Below are 21,387 nucleotides of genomic sequence, written 5' to 3'. Positions count from 1 at the left end.
ACAACAAAGATTGTAAAGCCAATTAACGACATAGTCATCGGCGGTACCGGCCAGTTAATTAACGATGGTACGTCTAACCCCAAGTATTAAATTATGACACGTTCACGCTTGCTGGACCAAAATATTGGGCGTACCTGGCATGTCATAGAAAGCATGACATCATTAATTTAGTCCAACCCGGCAACAACCAGGAGGTTTTGTGTACAGCCTTGCGGGAATTCCCGATTGGCCACGCCCAATTATTGTGACACACATCATTTGCATGGTTCGTTAATTGGTGCGTAGACAAAACGAGCGTTCGCTTTTTTAGACAATAAGGATTAAGGATAGTGTCAGCCATATCTGGGATAATATAGTTCGCCTGGGAAAGTCTGGGATAAGGGATGGGGAGGTTGATGAGCATGTTATAGGGTTAGTGTACAATACTGAGGCTAGAGTCTTGAAGGTTAATTAATTGCGTAGGTGTTGTGTGGAGGTTAAAGGTTGTCACTTGGTGGTGCTAATGAGTGTTGTTGCTTGAGTGAGTGTTTACATTGGTGTAAGGGGTGTGTAATGGGTGGTCATATTCGATGTGCGGACATCTTGTGACGTTGACTTGACTGATGGCATACACAGATATGTATAGCAGCATATCTAGATATCACTGACAGCATACCCAGATATGTATAGCAGCATACCTAGATATGACTGACAGCATACACAGATATGTACAGCAGCATACCTAGATATGACTGATAGCATACCCAGATATGTATAGCAGCATACCTAGATATGATTGACAGCATACCCAGATATGTACAGCAGCATAACTAGATATGATTGACAGCATACCCAGATATGTATAGCAGCATACCTAGATATGACTGACAGCATACCCAGATAAGTATAGCAGAATATCCTCATATAATTAGCAGCATAACTTCATATAGCTAGCAGCATACCCTCATATAGCTAGCAGCATACCCTCATATAATTAGCAGTATACCCTCATATGACTAACAACATGCTCAGCTATGACAAACAGTATACCTTTATATGACTAACAGCATACGCTGATATGACAAACAGTATACCTTTATATGACTAACACCATACCCTCATATAACTAGCACAATACCCCTGTCATGACTGGCTCCATACTCCTGTCATGGCCGACAGCATATTGTGGCCGTCCAAACGTTAATTTCCTGCCAGACGACCGCCCCCAACGTGGGAGCCAAACGCCCAACAAAGGATTAGACGTACCTTCACTCCGCACTACATTACGTGCTGTGTGTGAGGCGAAACGACGAGGAAGCATCTGCTTTTCTCCCCTTTATAAAGTCACAGAATAGAATCTAGAAGCTTAAAGCATTGGGGCTGGGGAGGGGTGGGAACCCACTCATACACGAGAAACGCACTATCGCTTAATCTTTCAACAAAATCGCCCATTCACAAAGTCACTCCACGCATCAATCTCGCTTTCGACCCTTTTCCAATCTTCGTATATTAAAAATAGAAAAAAATAAAATAGGAACACGCCCTGCCATCGGCCATTATTATTTATATTTTTTTTCATTCAGAGTTGCATCCCCTTAACATACCTTCCCTAACTGGCCCCACCCCCAACTCATCTCTAAGTTCAATTCCTGTATTTAAATCCTCTTCCCTTTCACGAATTGTACTTACTTTTTATTCCCTTTCATTCCCACCCCCACCCCTCTCCTATTTTTCATAGATTCCCCTCCCTACCTAATATAACCTCCGCAATTTCGATTTCACCTTCAATGCCACTATGCATAATTTCATTGCCTTCCCAACAAAGTGTAGATCCGACCACGTCTCAGGCCAAATTACTATTAAATTGTCCAGACACGGACTTAACCCTTTATAATCCATGATTTTTCATACAGGGCCGGTGATGAGGCAGGGGGATCCTCTCCATTGTGTACATAGTTTATTATACCCCTGTGACAATTTGGTTTTCCTGTAAGCCGAACGTCCTAGGAAGCACGCTGAGAAGTCGGCTAGTCAATGAGGATCAGCCAGCGCTAGGGTGCTCCACGCTTGTCTACCCCGCTTAAAAAATCCTATTCAATCGCACTACCCGCCTCTTCGCGTTTTGTATTTATTTTTTTCCCTAAATTATTATTATTATATTTTTATACATATTTTTTTTTTGAGAAGGGAAGTGGAAATTGAGGAAGGGGGGTAATTATGATTTTGAGATACAAAATAGCAGCGAAGTAACAAACAGGTTATTGTAATAGGGAGGGGGTGAGGGGATAGAATAGGGAGGGTTATATGCTTATAACTGATAACTTGTCAAATCAACAATTGGAAGCTCATTCGTTAATTCTTGTCATTTTTTTCTGTGGCATTTGAGCTACGTCCTGGTTTTTTTTTTAGATTTACGTCCCTTTTATTAATATCATTATTTACGTCCCTTTTGTTAATGACCGTCTGATTTACGTCATCTCGATTAACATCCTTATCATTTAAATGTTGCTTTTATCTACGTCCCTTCATTTTCATCCATTTAATTATCATTAGTTTAAGCTCGCTTCTCTATTTTAAAACACATTTTAAAGAACTCAAAATAAAAGAATTGTTCTGCTTTGGTGTGTTTGAAAAGTAAAATCGCTGATTATTTACTATTTATTTATCATATCCTGTCGTGTGAAAAAAAAACCCATAATAATTCTAAGGAGTTTTAAAACATACTGGAGTACAGAGAATAAAGGGCGTAGCTAGGTTTCTGATTTGCGGTTGGGGTGCGAAAATTGAAAGGGGGTGTAGGGAGTTGGTGGTAACTAAATGGTGTGAATTAACTCCGGTTATAAGCTGCAGAGTAATGAAAACAGGTTTGTAAAGGAAGAGTCTAAAGGTTGACACGAAGTTCAAGTATAAAAAATTGAACTGACGCAATACATGTTAGTTTCACACGGTCTAGCTTTGCTTACATTCAAATCTTCCCCCATAGCAGTCAATGTAAGTGTGGGAACTCAGGGGAAGTAAGTTTGGTGTATTTTGTTTTTCAAGAAAGATAATCAGGCTTAGTTTGACATGTACAATGTAAAAAAAAATTAACCGGGAAACTTTTTTTAAAAAATAATTTTCAAATAAATTTTTTTTTTTTAAATGTATCATTTAATGTGTACGGACAGAATTTAAACGAGGGAGGGGTAGAGGTTGATGACGGAGGGGGGGGGGGGGTAAAGAAACCATCCGTCACTATTAGCGAGGTTGGGCACCTGTTTATAAATACTTTACACCGGAATGAGAATTTCAAAACATACTTTTCTTTCATAATAACCAATAACCCCGTAAGCCTGGGATAACTCAAGTATGAACTACTGAAAGAGTAGTTTCCCCCTTTTAATTGCCCCCCCCCCCCCCCCTGAAAAAAACCCACAGCGGCCAGTTGTCTTTTCTTCCGCTAAAGGGAGGTTATGAGTATTAGTCCCGTGTCTTTAAACTGTCAAACGCTCCCCTTTTTTTTCGTCGTCATCCGATCAACGCCCATCGTTTTTAATTTTCCTCAAGTATACACCCCCCACCCCTCCATACACACACTTACTCCAAAACCCCCACCCAACCCCAAAACCAGAATGAAAAAAAAAATTCCGCTCTCGGGAACAAAAGAGACGGCAAAATCCGGGGGAGCATAGCTGTGTCTAGCAGGTGTTTGGTTCGTATACAAAAGCACATATGCTTACCGGTGATAGTACCGGTGTGGCTTCTAACACCCGCGCAATGGGGGGAGAGGGAGAGAGAAGGGGGGTGGGGGACACACCGCAATACTGCGCTATTGAGCGTCCATCTATTATTTATATATGTTTTCATCTGTTAAATACCACCGTTTGGGGGTGTGAGGCCGCGGTGTAGTCATTTAACTTAATATGATGTTTTGACAAAAGGGGAGAGAAACCGCTGCGGTGAAAACATCGTCGTGGTAGGAATAGAAAGGGGAGATAACTTAAGATATTTTTTTATTAAAATGCTGGTGGGTGATAAGGGGAGGTAATAGGGCGAAGATAAGATTTTAAAAAAAAAAAATGGGTTTTCAATTGGAGTGGGGGTATCGGGTGCGTTATGGGTTCAGGGGTCGGGTCAATTGAAATGTTCGTTTGGTTGGGTAAAGATTTATGCTAGCAGACGTCTTGAGTTGTTTTTATGCCTTACAATTTTGCAAGGGGTAGATCGCTTAGTCGGATTGGTTAAAAATAGCAACTGTTAACACATGAATCATCAGCTAACAATAGCCGATGTTTGTGGATGGGTATGTGTGTGTGTGTGTGCGAGTGTTTGTTTTCATACGTATGTCTGTTCGTATGTGTGTGCGAGTGTGCGAGTGTTTGTTTTCATACGTATGTCTGTTCGTATGTGTGTGCGAGTGTACGAGTGCTTGTTTTCATACGTATGTCTGTTCGTATGTGTGTACGAGTGTTTGTTTTCATACGTATGTCTGTTCGTATGTCAGTGTATGTATAAACGAGATTATGTGTGTACACCTCTTTCAGCGCGTATAGCTTACCTATCGTATAATCACCGTAATACTGTATCGAAAATCGATCCCCAATCATATCTACCCCTTCCCCAGCCCCGCTCCCTTCCCATCATAAGACAAAAAGCAACCAGTCAGTCTTTGATGGCACTGTTACATCAGCACCAGATAACATCGCCCCCCCCCCAACCCCCTACCGTCACAGAATGAAACAGACTACAACATCAATGGGGTGACCGGCTCAATACCCGCTATTGAATATTAAATGCCGCCCCGCTCCGCATGTACCGATATATCAAAAACAACAAGCTCAATGCGTCCCCGGCTTCTTTAGCCATTCTCGGCTATTTTCATTAACCGTTCGCTTCACAATCATCATAACCGCATTATCTTTCGAATAAAAGACACCGCCCGGTATTATTCAACTGAACAGATTGTTCAAAAGATGTTCATAAAATTATCTTTAATCTTCAAATGGCATCGTCTCCTCTATTGTGTTATTCTTGAAAGCGAGAATTTGTATTTCCTTTAAATATTTTATCTCCCCTTGCCGGAAGTTGAACACACACAAAAAACAACTAACGGGAAAATTTTTCCCTTTATGCCGTATCTTTTCTAAAGAATAAAGGCGATATTGTTTATTATGCGTTTCTGAAATTTTAAAAAGGAGACGATGGGTAACAATACCAGACCCAGAGCGTCCTTTCTTCTAATTATTACTGAAGTCTAAGAACAACAGTGCTAGGCGCTACTGTAAAAATGACTACAATATCTGCCTTTGCAGGAAACTAAGTGAAAAAAAAAGACAGACCAAAAACTATGAAATATGTATCATGGCTTATGCTGTGCCCAACGCCCGTTTTGTAATATAGAACTTTCAGCGGGGGGTCGCACACGGACGGAACAGCGGGGTGATTGGTGGAACAGCAGGCGCATGGCAGAACAGAGGATTCTCCGTTTCCAGGTCATATTTAATCAGCCCTCTCATTAATTATGGTAGTAAGGGTTAGGCTAGCGTTAGAGTTAAGCGCTATCTTGCGTTAGATCTGAATGTATTTTTAATGTCATATTTCACTTGTCAAAGGTGTGACGCAAATCTTTATTCCAGTTTTGCCCCTAACAATATTGTAAAACAAAAAAAAAATGTGTAAAAATTCGTTGTTATTTCGCATATGTATTCATCTTTTACTTCCCTAAGATGTATGTTACAAAATGTAGTTGGAATGTAGTGGTGGGCGTGGCTAAACTGCTGTGACGTAGATGGTTGTATGACGCATTGAAAGACAGTATAATTTCAACACATGAGTAAAATAAATAAGAATCCCCCGAAGGAAAAAGAACATACTTTACTGTTCTCTAAGTGTATGAAGAACTGGGTTGGGTTTATGAAAAATGGGATTATATATTCTTAAAATAAAAAAAACCAGCCTCCAAGGCGTAAAAAGATCGTAGGATCAAAACCAACAAAAGACATGGATCATAGTGACTGAGAGCATTGTTGAAGTCTTTATAAACATAACCTGTCGAACGGTCCGATCAATGAAGACAGCAATATCGATCTCTGCTGGTGATTGTCCAAGGCAGCGGGATGGAACAGTGGAGGGAGATGGAGCGACATTATAAGACAATGTCAGGAGTAGGGGGGGGAGGCAGCAATGTCAGGAGTAGGGGAGAGGCGGCAATGTCAAGCGTAAGGGGGGGGGGGCGGTCATGTCAGGAGTAAGGGGAGGCGGCAGTGTCAGGAGTTAGGGGAGGGGGGGAAGGCAGCAATGTCAGGAGTAAGGGGGGGGGGGGAGAGGCAGCAATGTCAGGAATAGGGGTGCGGTCATATCAAGAGTAAGGGAGGCGGCAATGTCAGGAGTAAGGGGGGGGGGGAGTGTCAGGAGTAGGGGGGGCGGCAGTGTCAGGAGTTAGACAGGCAGTGAAGAAGGCAATGAAGGGAATAAGAGGGGCAGAGAGGAGGTAATGAGAGGAGGTAAAGCAAAGAAGGAAAAGTCGGGAATAAGAGAAGGAAGCAATATCTGGATAAGAGAAGCAGAGAAGGTAGCAATGTTGGGGATAAGAGAAAGAGGCAATATCAAGAAACAAAGGACGTTTGTCTTTTGTCCGATGGACGAGACGTCAGGACGTGAACAAAAACAGAGAGATCGACGTAGACCAAATACAAAATGGCACCAGCGATATCAAAGAAATATTTTTTAATTAAAATACTTTGACTGGGTGGTTAGACAACATACATGGAATCATGGCGGATTTTGCTGATGTATGATGTGACTCAAACCTAGGGGAATTGCGGGCTTTGTTCGGTTGATTGAGAAATATGACTCTAAACCTGGGAACATTGCAGTAAGATAATGACGCCGAACATGGAATAAAGACCATCTTTTCCGATGTCCGATAATGACGCCAAACATGGAACTATTGCCATCTTTACCGATCGTGTTTTCGTCAATGAAATCCACTCACGGGTACAATGTTGGCCACCGAGAGACAGACTACCCACAATAGGAAGAACCCAGGCAGACACAGCCCTGTGTACACAGACAGACATTCAATAATCTCCCAGCATGCTTCACGGTTTGTCTTCCGTGTGTAACCAACACATCCCCCCAACCGCTAGACAAACTAAATTTTTTTTTTCAAAACTTGTTTTAACAAAAATTTCCGACAATCAATACCCATATATCGATCCCCACCTGCCATCCCGTGGTGATCAAAAATCGATATTATTCTTTTGTCGGCGTCATCATCCCTTTTTAAAATGTTCAATAAAAATTCTTTGTTAGACGCGCAGGGGGCATGGCGCGGATGGATTCTAAGATTGTCATAGAGGAGCTGTAGTGGGTATGTGTGTATGTGTGTGTGTGTGGGGGGTACTGTGTGTGAGTATTGTTGGCTTATTTTTTTTTAAATAGTCGACTAGCATGACTTAGAAGTCTGGGACTCCGTGGTCCCCTTGTTTCTGACTTGATGACGTCACGGCGGATTAATTTTAAAATTGAACTCACCGTTTTAACACTTATATTCAACACGACTTGAATCGATCATGATTAAAGTTCACCCCACATCTTTCAACTACTTGTGTCCCCCCCCCCCCCGCCCCTTTTACCCATACCTATATATATATATATATATATATATATATATATATATATATATATATATATATATATATATATATATATATATATATATATATATATATATATATATATATATATATATATATATATATATATATATATATATATATATATATATATATATATATATATATATATCCTGTCAGTTTTCTTAAAGTCTTATCAGAATTAAAATCCCGACGTTGTATCATTTAGTTAAACAAGACGTGTTTACTTAATCACTGCGTCTTTTAAGTATCATGTTATACGATACAACAAATAAAAATTACCTAACGCATACTATTACCCAATATACAGTACACTCAGTGCAAAAGTAATCCGACGCAAGCAATGCCTTATACATGCACGTGATGTTCTTTTATACAAGTACAATACCTACAACAAAACGTATAAAAAAAACGTATAGTTTCAACAATCCGTCGAGCGATTAAGCTCGCACGGTGTTGGAGGCTGCGCTTTTGTTGAGACACTTCGCCGCGGGCTTTTGAAACATGGATTGGATTAACGGTTGATATTTTAATTTCTTGTCTGAGTACTCGGGGCGCGGTGTTTGGTGGGCGCCGCCGCTGGGGTACCCGCCTCCCCCCGGGGTCCGAGTGGTGGTGGGTTTCATCGCCCCGTGGCACAGATGGGAGGGAATTAAAGATCGGCTCATTGGGTGGGGCGGATCACACCCGTGGGGGGGGGGGGGATTTTCTTCTCTATATCTATAAGTGTGGTAGTCTCTCCTCCTTACCCCCACCCCCACTTACTTCTCACAAAATCGATACTTTTTAAGATGGGTTGGTTAAAAAAATAAATTTCGTATGTATCGTACAAATATGTATGTTCCTGAGAAAAAAAACAGCGTACAAATATGTATCTATGATGCAGAGTATACAAGCGTATAAATATGTGGATATTACACAGGGTAGTCTCGGCGTTCATGAACCACAAAACCATATTGTAACTAAGAGGGAAAATGAACTATTGGGCGTATTCGATGCTCCCCCTTTGATCCTACTCCCCACATAGATTTCGCTGTGTGATTAAATGTTCGTCCGTTATTTGACGATATTTTATTGTATTTTCTTCTCCATGAGACCGTCGTTTTATTTACAAGTTAAAAGTATCGGTTCTAAAATATCATGAACGTAAATGTAATATACCAACCAGGCGAAAACGCAAGTGTCTTTTTTGTTGCTGTTGATATTGTCCTCAGTTATCATAGAAGTAAGTGTAACAGTAACTGTTCAGCAACAATGTGCTTATGTAGCAACTATGACATTGTCACATCACTGTCACAATACCGCCACAATACTGTCACTATACTGTCACAATACTGTCACAATACTGTCACAATACTGTCACAATACTGTCACAATACTTTCACAATACTTGCACAATACTGTCACAATACTGTCACAATACTGTCACAATATTGTCACAATACTGTCACAATACTGTCACAATAACTGTCACCACATTGTCACACTCCTACATTACTAACACACCAATGTAACACGACGGCAACACAGCTATACAACATAACAGCGCCATAAACGGAGGATTTAAGCACAAAACATCCGCGAAAAGTTTAAGGACGTCTTAAGCTAAGATCAATTTATTTCCCTCCACTAACCCCAAAAGATATTAAGTGATTCGCTTAGTAGTTGAAATCTGCTCAACAACGCGCCAAGCTTTAATCTCCTGAAACACATCGATAACCGCGGATCGAAGCGGGTGGGGGACTTAATCTAAAGGCGACCCCTGACAATAAGGATCTATGTTCTCAGTGATAGTCTACTCCATTGAATGAAGATAGATACAATTGTAGAGAGGGGTGGGGGTCGACGGTGGGGGGAAAAAAAGACTCGTGACGCCATTGTGACGTAGCTGAACGAGATGAACCAATCCGGTGCTTTGTTACAAGGCCACGTGTTCGGTGTAAGAAACGGCGCTTATATGGAGATAATCCCATGCGATTTATGAGATTTGATATGATTTTTCTGAATGTATTATAGGTAGTCTAACAACTGGGGAGCCGCGCTTTCTGATACCAGGGCGTCGAACAACAGCTCAACATGTTACAAAGTGGAACCCCCCGCGCCCTCCAAGGGACTCTTCTACCACCCCCCTTCAGGATAAACGCTACTCTTGGAACAAAGAGTGATTAGTCGTGTTAAGCTCATGGACAATCGTCCAACGGTGCGCTACTTATCTGGGAGCTTATTCAACAAAGCACACCGTGGCGTGCAATCGTGCACCGCGTCCAAGAGCACAACAACAGCCACCACCAAGCCTTTCGGTGCGCCGCTAGAGGTCAGGGTTAGCGTGGAACTTGGGGCTAATTAAAATATTTCGTTACCTCTTTGACGCTTGGCTGTGCGAATAAGACAACAACGAGCGTGGCTAAAACTATGCTAATAGGCGAACAACAAAGACGTTTAAAAAAATGTTCATAACGAAGTGTCCGAAAGATTACCACTTCATTTGAATTCAATGTGATTTTTTTGTAGTTATTCCTCGCTTTAGCGGAGTCCCAAGATTAAAAAATCTTAGGAATTTTTTAATAAGTTTGATTATAACACGCTTTAAACAAAACGAAGTTTACCGCTAAAGACCTAATGTATATCCTTACAGCTTAAGATTTGTATACAATAGAAGATCTTTTGCGTATCCCACAGTACCCTAAAGATACAGGTCTTCTATCTACCTCTATGGCTCTTCTGTAAAACCCTTCAGGTAAAGATCATTTGTCTTCAGTGAAGATATGTCGACTATAAAGATCTTCTGTCTTTTCCTACAGATCGTATTTCTACCCCTAAAGATCTTTTGACTAATCCGAAGAATCTTCTTACAACTTTTCAGATAAAGATCCCCTGTATAGCCCTTCAGATAAAGATCTTCTACCTGTCCCCAAAGATCCTCTGTATAACCCTTCAGATAAAGATCTTCTACCTGTCCCTAAAGATCCTCTGTATAACCGTTCAGATAAAGATCTTCTACCTGTCCCTAAAGATCCTCTGTATAACCCTTCAGATAAAGATCATCTACCTGTCCCTAAAGATCCTCTATATAACCCTTCAGATAAAGATCATCTACCTGTTTCTAAAGATCCTCTGTATAACCCTTCAGATAAAGATCATCTACCTGTCCTTAAAGATCCTCTGTATAACCCTTCAGATAGAGATCCTCTACCTGTCCCTAAAGATCCTCTGTCTACCCCCACAGATACAGGTATTGAGCGACTTACCTGTGAGACCGTGCCTGGCCAACTTCTCTAGTTCCAGATCAGGGTAACCTGCCTCTCTGGCATAAAGCAGCATCTCATCCCCTGGGTGAAGGTCACGTGTCTTGTAGAAGACCTGGGGGGGGACCAGAAACAAGGATGTCAGTCACGTGATGGCACCGGTTTTTCTGGAAGCTCATCAATAAACAGGATTGGGAGGGTAATCGATATATTTTTTGATTGGTTTTTATTTTGATAGACACAGGACACTCATTACATGTGTTTATGGGTGAGGGTGGGGGTGGTATTTATTTAAAATCGATAAATCATGATTAGTGCTGGTTGTTTGGAATGGGTGTATTAAAGATCAATAGTCCACTATTTGTGTTGGTTGCTGTGGGGGAGGGGGGTGTATTGCTGATCGATACAATGTGATTGGTCTGTGTTGATGAATTGAAGAATTAAATACAAATAATAAACAATTCATATAACGCGACACACGGCATGATCAAAGAGCTTAAAGACAGTATCGATATTCGCACACCAGTATCGAAACAAAATCAACTCTAACCAATTTGTAACCCTAGCCTTAATTATAAAATGTTAACTTTACCGCGGTGTGTATAATGGAAGTGGACCTCACATTTTAGAATTAATATATTCCGATATAACATTTTATATCATTAACGATAAAGAGTTAAAGATAAGTAAAGGTTAAGATTAGAGCCATTCGCTAAAATAAGAACAAACCCGAGTGTAAAGTTAATTAAAGTTGCCTTTTCGAACCTGACGGTCCATAGGCGAGTGAAGAAGAGTTCAACCTGAGTTTAAGAAATGAGAAAACTACACGGAATTGATACAACAGCTAGGTAGTTGTCTACTCAGTACACTGAACTTACACTTAAATAACATAAATGATTGTTCTAATCATTAAGTTGAAGATCCAGTGTGACAATTTACAATTTTAAAATTCATTTTACTATATTGAATTACAAAGACAGTAAAAGCGTTTTTTTTGCCACAATTTTGTTTACCTATCAAGCTTTTGATTTGCTTCTACCAGAGTTATTACCAGCAGTATAGTTAAATTAAAATTAAAGTTGTAGCGGACACCCCCTATCGCACCCCCTAGTTACCCCTCTTTGTTTATGAGTTTACGAGCAGATACACTAAGCGAAGCGACGTGTCGATTTAAAACCTAGTCACAAGAACTGTAGCTACACATCAAACTACACACTAGTGAACTGTGTTAAGATAAAACACACGGCTATGTTTATTATGACTGACACCTGGTCTTACATCAAGATCACCGTTTTTATTCAACGCTACACAATACTACACATATATTCTCCTATACGAATATGTGAAAGAGTTATTAAGAACACTCCGACTGTATAGCAGAAGAGACTTGTGTCGAGAATAAAAGATACAGGCGAATAGACTTCTATACATCCAGCTCATCGAATCACTTGAAGATATCGAGTCTGTAAATCCTGATCAGTCAACCAATAAATCACAGTTAATCGAACTGATCGAACTCCACGTCACAAAGATCAATAAACAACACAATCGATCACTAGGTTGATGTCTTTTAAAAAAAAAAAATCTTCAAACATACCAGCGTGTAGTTAAAAACAGGTTCCGCGTGGAGAATTTAATCCTTAAGTCTCATGAGGGATCTTCAAAGAAAAGGTCACCGAGTACAGTCAGGTATTGTAGGATAGGTAAGGTTAGCGTCTGATGAGATACACCGCCGACCACGGAATGAACACGGGGACGAGTGAGGTATCTGAACGACAGAGACTATCTGTTAATCGTGTCTCGTCACGTGGGAGGGGCTTAGCTTTTTTTTTTTTTTAATTGTTCTCATTATACCTGTCCGAAAAGGTAGGGGGGTGGGGGCAGGGAGTTGACGGAGAGAGATCATTGGTCGATGGGGCTCCCTCCCACCGCAGGGGGAGAGCGCGGGGAGCGAGCGATGCGTGACGGCTGAGTTGCCGCGCGCGAGGAGAGGCAGACGACTCGAGTCAGCCGAGACGAGCGTATCACCCCCCTGGTGGGGTTGGAGGGGAACCCCTGGGGATGGACGGACCCTAATAAGCAAGGCTTGTTTGGGACCGTAGCGAAACAAGAAGCTTTCTATAAAGCTGCAAATAGATAGAGTTGGCATCGGATGGAGCTTTACAAAAACAGAATTCTTTGAAAAAAGAAAAAAGTTTTAAGTCGTGAAACTATAGGCCTACTGATATTTTATTTCAGCTTTTCATTATATATATATATATATATATATATATATATATATATATATATATATATATATATATATATATATATATATATATGTCAATGTGTGTATATAAATATCTTTTTTCATTATAGGGCGCTACAATCTCACAACTCCTTCAAACCCTAACCTTAACAACCAGCCGACATACCATAATCTAATCATAAACCCGAACCTTCTTACCAAAAACAAACATGACTAATGACAAAATAACTTGGTACTTTATAACGGAAAAGTGGTTTCTCATTAACGTGATTTTTTTTTAACATGAAGCATGAAGCAACCGTCACCTTAGAATGGAGAAGACAAAGATCACGTCAACCTTCGTCGGCGACATCAAAACAACATGGAACCCCTCCCCCTCCCTCCCTGGAACCCCTCCCCCTCCCTCCCTAGCCCCCCCCCCCCCCCTATCAGCCATTGTTTCAAGGAAATCTGGCCGCGATCTGGAAACGACGTGAAAACAATCTTAAGACCCGAGCTTAAGATAACGACCTGACGTCAGGGGTGGGGGGGAGTGGGGGGGGGGGTGAGAGTGAGATCTGGGACCCTCTCAGATGAAAGACAGCCGGTATTGACCGAGTCATTGCTCTAACCTGATTAGCTATGTGTAAACCAGGGGTTCTTAAATGGGGGGGGGGGGTCTTCAGGGGACCTGGTTTATACTTTTGAAGGTCTTCTCTGTTAGGCCTACATATTATCATTATTATGTTAAATCTATTTGTTGTAATGATTTTGTAAATTGTATATTCATGAACTATGAGCTGTTTTTTTTTCAATTAAGGTTGAAATACATTTTCACTGTTATTATTAGTACAGTATTGTATAAATATATACGGCTAGACGTAAAGGTACTTTTACTACACATAATGAAACTCATTTTGGAATAAAGGGTTCGTGGTTTTAAAATAAGAAATATATGGGGTACCTAGATAGACATGGGTTGAGAATCGCTGAAGTGAAATTAGGATCACAGGAAATGTAATCAAATCCATGTGTTTGTGTGTTTATAGGAGAGCGAATAGTCTATAGACAGTGAAAGATGAGTTAGAGATAAGTTTAAGATTAGTAGGATTAACGCTATAGATACGTCTAGATCTGTAGTCAAAGTGCCGATAGACAAAGAGCCGACAGCCAAATGGGAAGATATATACGGCCGCCATGTCGGAAAGCCGTAAAACAAAATTGTGAGGTAGCAAGTTTGGTAAAATCGACACTCTTGTCTTTAGTGTGAAAACACTCGGATTTCAATTAATGGCAAGTTAGTTCGATCGTTAACACTCTTGTCTTTAGTGTGAAAACACTCGGATTTCAATTAATGGCAAGTTAGTTCGATCGTTGAACAATGGATAAAGTAAAAGGTTATAAAAAGATGATATTAAAATACAATTAGCTAAGAAGTCTGAACAACAAAGAAAAAAAAATTTGAATAAAAAACACCCACATTTTAGACAATGTAAACTCATTTGAATACTTCTATAACTATTATTAAGAAGAATATGAAATAATTACAATAATTAGTTCAAACGACAACGCAAATTATTAGGAACTCTCAAAAAGGTGAAAATATAAACTAGCCCATTTAACTAGTAATATAACAAGATGTTCAAATTGAGACAACGATTGTATACAGTTCATTTTAACGCGATGTTTAACCTATGCAGATAATGTAAATTAATAGTCTATTAAATGGTGAATTTTAACGCGACTTTTAACCTATGGAGATAATGTAAATTAATAGTCTATTAAACTAAATACAGCCCAAAGATAATCCCCGGGTTGCGGCAACAAGAAACCACTAACAACCCCAAGACAACCTTGGTAGGATCAGCAGGTATAGCCTAACTACCTATTGTCGATACCTTCATTCACCCCTTTACCCCAACTCTCCGCCAGGAGATTAGATACTAACCACCCGATTCACACCCATGAGCAGCGACTCCACATAAACGACCCCCCATTCTCTACCATCCCCGGGACCAGCTTGACGACAGGGTACAGAGACCAGGGTTCTGGAGCACTGAGAGTGACAGGTGTGGACAGGTACAAACCTCTCTAACGAGCCATTGTTCACCCCGGGGAGGGATGCCTGCTAGGTAGAGGGAGAATAACTCAGGTGTGGCTGGAATTCTGGGACGACACCTGTATGTTTTCTCGTCACTCCACGTACATATGTGTAGGATTATATATATTGGGTATTTTTTGTTTTCGGTTTAATATAAGGTTCAGGTGAGAATTTGGGTTTTGGTTTCGGTTTAGAGAATAAGACTATCAATCTAGCGCCCTTTGTACTTCTCCCTCTACGGGCAATTTATCTAGTTTTTTTTTATAATTATGAATAATATGTGTGTATCTACATGTATATGTGTATCCCTTTGTGTATTATAGAATGTTTGCAGGTAAGGCACGCTATTTTTTTTTTCAATAAAGTCCTAGCACTGACCGAACCCCGATATCCTTCTTAATCCCTGAATACAGAACAATCAATCAATAACCCGAATCGATTTATTTATATGTCAGCAATATGATTTGATTTGATAGTTGATAGAGTTTTCGGTCTACAGCATCTGTGCGTGAGTGAATGAATGGTGACCTCCCCTGTGCTTTATTGGATGATGATCTCCTATGATAGTTGAAAGAATTATCTCCCCTGAAATCTAATGATTGATTATCTCCCCCTGAAACTAATGATAGATAAGCTCCCCTGAAAGTTAATGAACGATGCTCTCCCCTGAATGTCAATGACAAAACAAGGACTACTAAACCACCATGAGAATAAAGACGTTCTCTATCTCCACGCCATTGACCACGACAGTAAAAAAAAAGATTTTCTTAACATTTGTGAATGTTTCTTAAAGAAGTGATCACTCCAGCTATCAACTCGGATCACTTTGAATTAACTGTTGACCCGCGGTCTATGAATGACCAACGACACCACAGCTGGAGGGAGAGGAGGGGGGGGGGATGACACCGGACTGAAAGTGTTGAGGAACAATGCGATGGGGCAGGGCGCTTCTTCAACTGTTTTCGTTCACACTTCATTACACACAAAAGAGTATTTTGCTCCAGTTGTCACCTCGGGTTTCGAACCCACGCTCGGTGGCGATCGCGTACCCCAACACGCCTTCCAGATGTTGCTTCGCACATTTCACCACCAGGGAGGGGGGGGGGTTCTTTGACGGAGGTATCAACTAACAATGGCAAACATCGAGCTGGGTCTTGTAAAACTGAGGTAGAAGCTTGTCTTGGTCACCTTGCAAGGGACGCAACAATAAAAGGTTTCAATCACCTACACGACAAAACATTTATTCGTGGAAATCAACTACACGACATAACATTTATTCGTGGAAATCAACTATACGACAAATATTGATGTTTTTTTTTTCTATTTTAGATATTAAATACAAAAGTAAAAAATATTATTAAAAACGTATGCGCGAACCTTGACAAATAGATATATCTTTGTTATAATCCAATACATAAAAATAAGTATTTCAATATATACTATGTTCCCTTTAGTTCACGAGAGTTCATATGGCCGAGTCTAAATTCATCAAGGTAAGTAAAGTTCCTCTTTAGACCTAGCGATACATTGGGCAGATGAAGTAGAGTATGTTTCTTGACTTTACCTTGATAGTCCAAGTTTATTAAATATAGTATTCGCCTATTTATTGTTTTAATGTATATTCTGATATACTGTTATAGATTTTAAAAATAACAGTTGGAAACGAGTTTTGACCTTCGAACCTATCTTAGCCAGGTAACCAAAATAGGTTAACACAAGTCAATGAAGCTCGACGCCAGGTGAAAAATGACCAACGCTGCCGTGATATCCGGCACATCATGGCTAGCATGATCACGTTCCATTCAAACCTCCCCCCCCCCTTTTCTCTCCCACTGCCGTCAGACCGGTCAGTCAACAGACCACTGGTGTATCAAGATCCTGACCAGTGGTCAGCTATTCATACCGTTCCCCACGCCGGGGAAGGTTCTCAATAGGGGTGGGAAACCACTTTATGGTCATTTCAATTTGTCACTCGGTAAGGGGCGATGACTATGGGTAAAAAGGGGCGATCATTCATACCTTCAGTATCGGGGGACTCCATGACGCATGACATTATTTGGATAGTTAGTTATCTCCACTTGTAGCTAATTATCGCACCGTGATTATTTGTGCTCCGTGACGTCACCGCGCCACTTGGGGGGATAGAGTCGCAAATTGCCCCCCCCCCCCACACACACACAACCTCATCACCTGACACAACCACAAGAGCACCACACTCGCCATTGTGTAGGTAGGTAAGTCAACCACAACAGTAGCCCCAGATCGAAACAGTTGTCCGAGTTTTGTATTGAAAGCCGGTCAAGACGGTTTTTCAATCACCCGTGGTTTCTTCTTCAGTCAAGGTCAAGGTGACCGATATACAGCAGGTAAGTGGGACTAGGTGAGAGGTACCCAAGTCGAGTTTTCTGAAATTCGATCTGTTAAGTTGAGGGGTCCACCGTCGCCTAGACAACGGTATATCAGACTGAATTCTCTTCCTTCTTTAAAGTACTTTTGAAGTGAACAGTGCGTTCATTAAAGTTTACACACAACAGGTACAATTAATTAGATATCGCGACTTTTAACAGTCAAGAAATGAACAAAGGATCAAGTTGTTCGCTAAGATGTTCATGTAACGGATGCCGTCGTAGTTGTAGTCGGGGAGAGATGGTTTTGATCACAGCGACAATGCCGACCTTAACAATTGAAGCGAATACACCAATGAAACTCTAAGCAAAATACACCCAACTCGTAGAACATACACACAAAGGGACGTAACGAGTAGATAATCACAACAAAGGGGTCGCAACTCGCTTTTCCCCCAAACCTCAGGGGCAACAACCCGGGGCTGTTTTCACAACGGAATCAGGGGGCCCCTGAACTCGTGCACTTTTGTTTTGTTCCGAGGAGGCGTGACGTCATCCTCTCGACGTCAATCACAACTTTGACAGGCCCACGTGAAACGGACAATGGCGGACACGGACAATATTTGACGTGGCGGTCAATACTTTGGTGGGGTGGATGGTTACCATTTGGGATGTAAGGAAAACGATTTGATTGGTCAGACGAATCTATCAAACTTATCATGGAAGTCGAAGAAGAGGGGGGGGGGGGCGGAACACGTGATCACCATTGAAAAAAAATGTAGTTTTTTATGTAGAAGAAATTGAGATAGAAATCAACACAATAAAAAATTAATTTTATCAATTTTGTAAGGCTTTTTCAAATGTTGCATCATGTACGGTCTAATTTGTTAGACAGTTAGTTATCCAGCTATTTCTCTTGGTGGTGGGTTACAAGATTACCTCCCCTGTAAAAAAATCTAAATCCCTTGTAATTTGTTGACCAGTGTCTGCCTCCCCCACCCCCCTCACAATTAACTCCCACCCCCACCCTCACATATAGTACACCTACTGCCCCTATCGCAGCGCCGAGCAAAATTAACCCTTATTGCCCCGCCCAGGAAAAATTGAGCCCACAAAACCATCAGACGAACTAATCCATGTTGTGGAATTTTCCCATGCCTATCCAGACGTTAATTGTTAGGAAAACTTGTCTTAAGACACTCAGTTCCACACGGATTGCTTGTACTTAGAACTAACATATCTGGCAACCAATGCTCTTAACATTAAATATATTCGTTATATAAAAACATAAGTTCATTTTGTTTTTAAATATTTCTAGTACTTTTATTAAAAAACTATATTTTATTCTAATCCATGTTTAATACACTTTACCATGTTTTTTTATTAACATTTTTTTTCAAGTCAAAACAAACAAAGGTCACAGTTCGCTAGCAATGGGCGGTTCGTCTGTGAACAATAAGTTCAGATATCGAATATCTGAACATTATGGGCTGAGTTCATCGATGGATTATCTCCCTTTTTGTGGAGAGCGCGGGAAACAAAAGCGATCCCTAAGGCGGGGGATGTCTGCCCCGTTATTGACCACGTCTGCTGTATTTGCACACCTAAGAGCTCACCGTGACGTCTGGCGATGAAAGACGTGCTCAGTGACGTCTGGTCATGAAAGGGGTTCTAAAGCTTGGAGAATACTGACGTCATTTTTTTTTATTTATTTTTCGATTTAGAGGGATTGTTTTTTTTTGTTTTATTGTAGATTAAAAACAACTGAAAACGTAATGTTATTTTATATTAAATGTAAACTTAACGATCCGTTACAGTGTTTAGTATATACGTGGCCTTGACACAAATACATAATCGATATTTCACGCTTCAATAGCTCTGACGATCTAGATTAAGTGGCGTAACGAGGGGGGGGCAATATTCCGGGGGCAGTTTAAAAATAAATACACGTCACTTTCGATATGTGATTATGCACAATATCAAATTTTCGGCTTTAAAAGGCTACTTAAACACAAATAGGGCTGGTAAGTAGGTCACCAAACAGTTCTACGGCTCATTAAAAAACTGCATGAGCTATATAACTGGTTGGTGACCTACTTAACAGCCCTATTACTGTATCATTATTTTAATCAGTAGTGCACCAGTATTTTAAACCAATAATATTTTCAAATTTAGCCATTCTCACTTCTAGTGAGTTAACGTTGGACTCTATTCGTTGTGAACATTACTCAAGTAATTGATACAAATGGTCCCATGTTCGTCTCAAAATTCACAGGTGTTGCAAGTGTAAATCAGTGACGGTTGATGACATCATCTCACCTGGTAGTGACAGTAGTCCCGCGCCTTACTGACACAATCAGCTGCTTGTAACAAGCACGGGGCCGTAACAATACGCATATTGTTACAATGTCATGGCCGTTAGGATGGCTGTAACAATGATACGACTGTTACAGACGGTGGAGCGGGTCGAGGAGTGGTGATGTCATTATCACGATGGTGACACGTCACGCGTGAGTTGTGACAAGTCATTTGTGAAGATTTTGTCACTGCGGGCTACAGCCTTTTAAAATGTGCTAAGTTTTTCTTTACAAACATTTTTTTTTCAGTACACCTATTTTTCAGAAAAGTTTATTGTTGGCTAAGCATAGAAGGAATACTCTTTCACTTTTACTAAGAAGAACAATTACGTACCTGATCATTGTAGATGTTAAATTTAATTAGCGAAAAAACATTTCTGAACTTTTGAAAAATAATTTTGGAGTATTACTTCAGTAGTGTTCGATAATGGACTCTTCCTAACAATAGATGCGAGGTTGATTATAGTGATCTGATATCAGATCAAGTCGTAAAGCGAAAATTGGGATTAAATCTACGGTAAGACATGGGTTAGAGATTAGGTAAGTGATGTCGTTAGCAAGTTATAATAAATTATAGTTTACTACCAGTGACCTAGCAGGCCCCTCTTTCAAAACGAGGTTTCCATTTTCGAGCATCATCGAACATTGGCAGGAAAGATACACCAATATTTGCATATAATCGCATCAATATCAACACGGGAAAAAAAAAACTTCACTTTCATCACATGATTCACCTAGGCAACATCAGACACTCAACAGAGCCCGGCTCACCTTGTCTCACCTTGTCTCACCTTTCACCCCTGGGGTACGCCAGCCCCACCAAGTGCCACGCCCCGACCGACGAGACAGCGAGACGTGCATTAGGCCGCTGGGACCTCACTCGAGCCTAACGATCCGTCTAATTGACGCACCATCAACGGATGGCAACAAACGGGCATAAAATTAATGCCTCCCATTCTCCTGGAACCGTCGCAGAACGGCACTGATACCGATGTCCGTTTGACATTTTTTTTCCTTCTCTCTCCACATCCATATTGGAAAATACTTCACCTTACCCAGCGCTTGAGCATCGGACTAATTGCGCTTTAAATGTAAGTCGCGTTCGCTTCTTCTTCTTCGCGAAGCATCGATTTCGCGAGCCATTTATCTCACACCGCATCGGGTTGGGATCGTCTTTGTCCGAAATTTCCCGACCATTAACAGACTCACAGAATCCACTGGAACCATGACGGACCCTTCAGGGTTGATCCATCACGAACTACTTCGCGGATTAATCTGTGTTGCTTTTTTTCCCCACTGATTTTTATCAGATGTCAGTGACGCACACATAATGGTAGACAATAGAGGGAAAATGTTCTCTAGGAATATCTAAAACCATCACACAATCGATGAGTCAGATTCACGGAGGCAGAGAATATTCATTCATTCAAAGTCGAGTCAAAGATCCAAATCCAAAAACACACATTTTTATACTGCTCATAACAACAAAATATAGC

At 40.7% G+C, this 21,387-nt stretch overlaps 1 protein-coding gene across 2 annotated transcripts in view; it reads right to left on the bottom strand.

The window, feature by feature from the left end:
- Window positions 1–21,387, bottom strand: part of LOC131949592 (histone-lysine N-methyltransferase PRDM16) — a 61,166-nt gene that overhangs the window by 19,404 nt on the left and 20,375 nt on the right. Inside the window, exons 1-2 of one of the 2 annotated variants that reach the window (XM_059311437.1) lie at window positions 12,459–12,597; window positions 10,865–10,976 (exon numbers count right to left, since the gene is read on the bottom strand). In XM_059311437.1, coding sequence (XP_059167420.1) covers window positions 10,865–10,937 — 73 coding nt within the window. In that variant the 5' untranslated portion in view covers window positions 10,938–10,976; window positions 12,459–12,597. Of the gene's footprint in view, window positions 1–10,864; window positions 10,977–12,458; window positions 12,598–21,387 lie in introns of those variants that run through there. The other variant, XM_059311436.1, reaches the window with a different exon arrangement.

The sequence above is a fragment of the Physella acuta genome, unplaced genomic scaffold, assembly GCF_028476545.2.
Source record: "Physella acuta isolate Inbredline_101_S28 unplaced genomic scaffold, ASM2847654v3 ptg000703l, whole genome shotgun sequence".
Lineage (NCBI taxonomy): Eukaryota > Metazoa > Mollusca > Gastropoda > Physidae > Physella > Physella acuta.
Note: the sequence above shows the minus strand (reverse complement) of the source record. Positions and strands in the feature narration are given on the sequence as shown.